This window comes from Condylura cristata, unplaced genomic scaffold (assembly GCF_000260355.1).
Source record: "Condylura cristata isolate star-nosed mole 26May11 unplaced genomic scaffold, ConCri1.0 scaffold00018, whole genome shotgun sequence".
NCBI lineage: Eukaryota > Metazoa > Chordata > Mammalia > Eulipotyphla > Talpidae > Condylura > Condylura cristata.
This window is the reverse complement of record NW_004567119.1, coordinates 26,730,840-26,736,839: the sequence shown is the minus strand read 5'-3', so window position 1 is coordinate 26,736,839 and position 6,000 is coordinate 26,730,840. Positions and strand designations below refer to the sequence as shown.

Sequence of the window (6,000 nt, the reverse complement as noted above, 5' to 3'; positions counted from 1 at the left end):
CATGGCGTGGCAGACCTCTCCTGACCCGCCCGCTGCTCCCCTCAGCAGTGTACTTCGTCGATCTGCCTGTTCTGCTCCCCATTCTGTCCCTGGTGAATCTGCTCACCCTCCGCATCTCTGTCCTGTACCCCCAGTTCTGTATGAATAAATAAATCTTTTTTTAAAAAAAAATAAACCTTAAAAAAAAGAAACATTTACACCTGCTGAGTTATAACTTAATTTCATCAATTTTAAGTGTGCAAGTGGACAAATAGCCTCCTCCACAAAAAATGATAGACTATCTCGCCTCCGTGCCTTTAAAAAACTTCCACATGCCCCTTTGCAGTCAGTCCCCACCCGGTCTCTAGCTTCTAATGTCTGATCTGCTTTCTGCCCTATTGTTTGGCTTTTTGTAGAATTTCATATATATTGAACCACGTATACATTCTTTTGTGCTTTGACATTCATCTGTCTTGTTACTTGTATCAGTAGTTCATTCTCTATATCCAGCATTAAGATTCCATTGACTACAGTAAAGTTTTTAACCATTTACTTTAGGGCTGCAGTGCACTCTTGGCCAGAGGGAGCCTCTCCAAGCTGGCCTCTTTCCTTTTGGCATATCTTTGAAACTTTTGCTTTCTACCACAATAGGATTTTCCACGCTTATCTTGTGTCTTCTTTGCCTCTGACTTTTCTCGAGAAGGATGATAATTTAGAAACTAAAATCTGGGTCCCCTTTATCCATTTTAGTCAAATTAAGGGAGAAAGCATTAATTAACTTAGTGAACTATTATGTATTGAGCAGAAGAGTATTTTATTTTAGAGTTTGAGTTCTGGATAACCTTAGATCTGCACTGAAATCCTGATTGCCAAGAATTTATTCAAGGACTTTGGGCTAGTTAATACATCACTTCAAGCCTCAGTGTCTCTCTGAAAAACGGAGATCAAAGCACTACAGCTGAAGGTTATTGCAAAGAGTAGAAATTACAAGGACTTCTAATTAGTGCAGCACTGCCATGTAGTAATAACCCAAATACTGCTGACAAGAGTTTTTATACAAAGTACTATTTCTAATACCCTGAAGGAGAAAAAGATTAATTTTAGTGTTCCATATTGGAAGTTCAGCATACTCAAAGTAGTTGGACTGTGAGTGGATTTTAATTTGTTATTTTTCTAAAACCAAAAGACTGCTTTCTTTTTAGAATGCTGGAGAAAAAAAGCTTACTCCTTGTAGGACTTTATATTGGTTTGTTGACTAATCCGTTTTGCTTTATGATTCATGTTTTAAATACTATGTTGTTTATAAAGAGAAATAAATCTTTTTATCTCACTATTTTTAGGAGCTTTGCTGGCAGTAGAACATGTGAAAGACAATGTCAGCATTTCTGTTGAGGAAGGGAAAGAGAATATTCTTCGTGTGTCTGAGTAAGTGTTTTCATATGTTTGTTTTCAGTACTGACAGTTTTTAAAAATACCCAGGATTAAATAAATATATGCCTGCTGTACTTACCAATTGGTAGATTGTCTCTGAGAGTATGGTGCTTTCTTCTTCATTCTAAAAGAACTATATAACCAGAATCTCCTATTTGTCAGCAAGCTATTTCTTCTTCATTCTAAAAGAACTATATAACCAGAATCTCCTATTTGTCAGCAAGCTATTAAAAGAAACTAGAAATCTGCAGAAAGATTTGATGAGTTTTAATTCCATTGTAATTTATTCTGGTAGAAAATCAGAAGTATTTAAAATCAATAATAATAGAAAATATAGTAAGTCCCAGCATGAAATACGATGCATCTCTAAAAAAGGCTTATGAAGAATGTTTAATGATAATTATGTTCATAATCTGTTGTAAATAATTATCTACATAGACAAATATGTTTGAGAAATGTACAGAACTTTTAATAGTACTTGTTTCTGTGTGATGGAATTGTGGGTGTTTTTAATTCTTCTCTGCTTTGAAATTTTCTGCAGTGGTGATATACTATATGTTCTTTTGGGGGCGGGGAGAACCAAAATCTTATTTGAAGGAAGGGTGTCTAAGTCTGTATGAAAATACAATTGGAATTCTGAGAATAAGTGGTTTAAAATAAGGGGCTCCCTGCTGGTACAAACGCTGTGCCATGTGGGTCAGCTCCCTGGCCAGTGATCAAATTCATGCTGCAGTGGTTGCCAGTAGCTTCATAGGAGTGAGACTTAATTAACCGTTTGTACCAGCAGGGAGGCCCTTATTTTAAATCACTTATTCTCAGAATTCCAATTGTATTTTCATACAGACTTAGACATGTAGAAACCAATAGTGGTGATGAAACATCACATAGTCTATTCTTAGGTGAATTGTTGGGTTAACTGAACATTCCAGATCAAATTGGAACCTTATAGAAGTGAAGTATCAAATTAGGGTTTTTTTTTCATATAGTAGAAATACAGGCTAAATATATTTACGTTTACATTTCTTTTAAGTCTTACGACTAGCACTGATCTGTTAGAACAGCAGTAATATTTTGTCTCATGGTCTAGGAATGTGGTTTTCACGGATGTCAACTCCATACTCCGCTACTTGGCGAGAGTTGCAACAACAGCTGGGCTCTATGGCACCAACCAGCTGGAACATACCGAGGTGAGCATTTTCTTGTGTATATCTTTATTTGACTTATGCTTCTGCTCCTTTGAGAATCTCATCATTTTATTGTTGGTTTATATGCACAATGATTTACATTAAGGGTGTTAAGTGTATTTTATAGAATTCTCATCTTGCTTTTATTTTCAGAAACAAAACTTGTTAGTTTCTAAGTTTAAACTTTCAGTCACCTACTAGTTACCCTGTTGGGATTATTTGTGCTGCCTTCCTAGGTTTGATAGCTGGGTAGGACTATATAGATCATCTTAGGCAACCCTTTACCTTACACACCAGGCACCACGCCTAGAAAAGGCCTTAGTCTGATGTCATGACATTGTGTAGATTCCATTTTCCTTATTTAATTAATTATAGCAGTAACAGATAAGCAGTGATTTTTTCATATGGTGGGGAGAGGTGGGAGAATGGTGTGTTGCTATTTGTATTCAGCTCTTAACTTTTCTATTTCTTAGAAAATTCAAAATACAAAGGCTAGTTTCTAAATGCTGACTTTTTTTTTATAACAGCTTATTGTTACATCATTTTGTAAATTTTTCTTTCTTTTTTTCCATCTTAATTGTAGTCCCCGCGGGTTTCCCATCACCAAGTCACCTGTGTGCCAGCACCATAATCCTGTGCACTTCCCTCCCCACCCCCCCGTTTTTGATCCCATTCCCCACTCCACCCCCACAAAATGTCTCTGGTATATGGTTGTTCATTATTCTTGTTATTTTCTTGCCTGGTTCATTATACTCCTGCTATGAGTGAAACCATCCGGTATCTAAATGCTGACTTTTAATTCTCCAAGGATATGAATTTGTTTGGCCTCAGTACTTCCTGTTGGGTATGTTCAGTTGGTTATCCCTAATAAGTAGTTCTCAATTATTTATTTGTTTTCTTCCCTTAAGTGTTTTTTCATGCTCCATCTGAAACACCAAACACTAGAAAACAGAAAAAGCAAAATGTGTTTACTTCAAGTGCTGATTTTCATCGTAGGCAATCACAAGTTCATATAAAGGAAAGTTCCATAATTTGAGATAAGCAAGGCCTGGCTCTAAATGAGATTTGTTGTTTGCTTGTTTAAATCTAAACTTTGGGGTGCATTTCTTTTCTCTCTTGACAGATTGATCACTGGTTGGAGTTTAGTGCTACAAAGTTGTCTTCATGTAGTCTGTTTACCTCTGCAGTCAACGAGCTCAATCTCTGCCTGTCTCTGAGAACATATTTAGTTGGAAATTCCTTGAGCTTAGCAGATTTTTGTGTTTGGGCCACCCTAAAAGGTATCAATTATTCTTAAAGAATTTTTTGTTTTAATTACTTAACATGTTACTGGATAAGAACACATTTCCACATATACAAGTGTGCAGCCCTTTCTCCATCTATATACTGATATCTATAGGAGGTCACTGTAGACTTTCTTGAGAAGGAGTGACCGTCCTGCCTATTTTATTCCTATCAAGCTGCAGGAATCCTCTGTACACCATTGCCTCTGTTTCCCCCAGCATCCTTCTGCTTTTAGAACTGGTCTTATTCTTTATTTTATTCTATTTTTTTACATCATTCTTTTTGTGCATTTTTTCATCTGAGTTGGTCTTATTCTTAGCAAAGAAGTTCTTATCATGAAGTCACTTATGTTAACCCTTCTCTTTCAGTACTGTTTCTTGTGACTTGCATGTAGCTAGGTAGGTTTATGAGTGGAGACTTATTCTTCTAGAAGATCATTTTTTTCATTACCCATGAAGATTTGGTAGCAGGTAAGGATGTGGGATTGTTGACAGGCACAAAGGGACTTCAATTTTGCTAATTTGTTTCCTTTAAAAACCAACAACAAACCATACTCCTCATCCTGAAATATGCCAAAATGTTTTACTGTTCTTAAATCTAGATTACATGGGGTTTTTCCTAAGTATACTTTTTGTGACTTACAGTTTCCTCCAAATTATTAGTAACCAACATGAAATAACTACCTTTTCTAATTAGACCTTTTTATTTATAGGTTTGTTCATGACATTTTTGTCTTGTTTGATTTTTGATTTAATGTTCATGAAAGGAAGATAGCATTTAGCTTTGTGATATTAAAAAGACATCATCTTTCAGTATTGAATTTTGACATTACATCTGAAAAAAATGTTTTAGTCACAGCAGCATTGATTTATAACATATAGCATCTGGGTGTTAGGTGTACAGCATTATACGGCTCTGTCTGTATACATCATGCTCCCCACCAAACACTGCAACTGCATTCTTCACTAGGTAATAGTCCCCTTTTTCCTAATTTACCTTCCCTTGGTTCCCATCTTAATCCTCTTCCCCCTCCCCTTTTTGTTCTTTGTTATTTTTTTTTTTTTTAAGATTTATTTATGCATACAGTACGGGAGTATAGGCCAGAGGTACAGGGGCAGTGAGAGGATTCACCAGAGATAGAGTAGGGAGCAGAACAGGCAGATCAATGAAGTAAATCACAGAGCCTTTCCTTTATCATGAAATGCAGCGTTGGCTTTTGAGTGGGTGTATGGAAGCAGTGAGGGCTGGATTTAGTGTTCACCTCAGTGAATTGAACTGAGAATTGTTTTGGTGAATTTTGTGAAATATCTCAGTTTCAAACATTTCAATGTATATCTAGTTTTTAAAATTTTCATTATATAGGCACAACTCTAAGCTGTCTCATCTACTTAAATTCACCATGACTGGAACTTCTTTTGAAATTGCAGACTTATGGAATGGTTTTAAAATTGTGTTTGCTAACAGGAAGTGCTGCGTGGCAGGAACAGCTGCAGCAGCATGGCGCTCCAGTGCATGTGAAGCGCTGGTTTGGCTTTCTTGAAGCCCAGGAGGCTTTCCAGTCAGTAGGTACCAAGTGGAATGCTTCAGCGACCAGAGCTAAAGTGGTATGTCTTTTTGCATTTTCTGTAATGCTCACATCTCAGTGTGTCAGAGCTGCTACATCTTAAAAAAAGAAAAAAAAAGTCCTACTCATTTTTCTTTCATGAAATAAAAAGGATCTTCCTGGAAGAATTGTCTTTTGTTAAGACTTAACTGGACTTTAGCTGTTTAATTATAAAAGGCCTCAGTCTCCCTATTTTTGTGTTTAAAAAGTTATTATGATTGAATGTGTGTCTCTTAGGAAATCTGAACTCCAAGTAACTAAGACCTCATTATTTTATAGGTCGATAATCCATTTTTCTGCTCAGAGTTCTATTCTCTGGGTTCTGAGCCTTTGCCCATTTAGCCTTGGACTTCTACAGAGCCTTTTGTTGATACTGTAGGAGGATGTGACAGAGGATGGCAGATAAGGCCTTCCTCTCCAGCCACTTTCTCTGCTTTAATATATTTTATATCTTAAACGTGTGGTAATGTTTTGATTTAAAGGTTTTCAGTATGGTAAAGTTTGAAAACTCCCAGCTTG

General features: G+C 36.4%; 1 protein-coding gene across 2 annotated transcripts in view; it reads left to right on the top strand.

Moving 5' to 3' along the window:
• Window positions 1–6,000, top strand: part of EPRS (glutamyl-prolyl-tRNA synthetase) — a 64,642-nt gene that overhangs the window by 3,878 nt on the left and 54,764 nt on the right. For both annotated transcript variants that reach the window (XM_012726921.1, XM_012726920.1), the window contains exons 2-5: window positions 1,320–1,404; window positions 2,498–2,597; window positions 3,718–3,874; window positions 5,343–5,482. In XM_012726921.1, coding sequence (XP_012582375.1) covers window positions 1,320–1,404; window positions 2,498–2,597; window positions 3,718–3,874; window positions 5,343–5,482 — 482 coding nt within the window. The remainder of the gene's footprint in view (window positions 1–1,319; window positions 1,405–2,497; window positions 2,598–3,717; window positions 3,875–5,342; window positions 5,483–6,000) is intronic.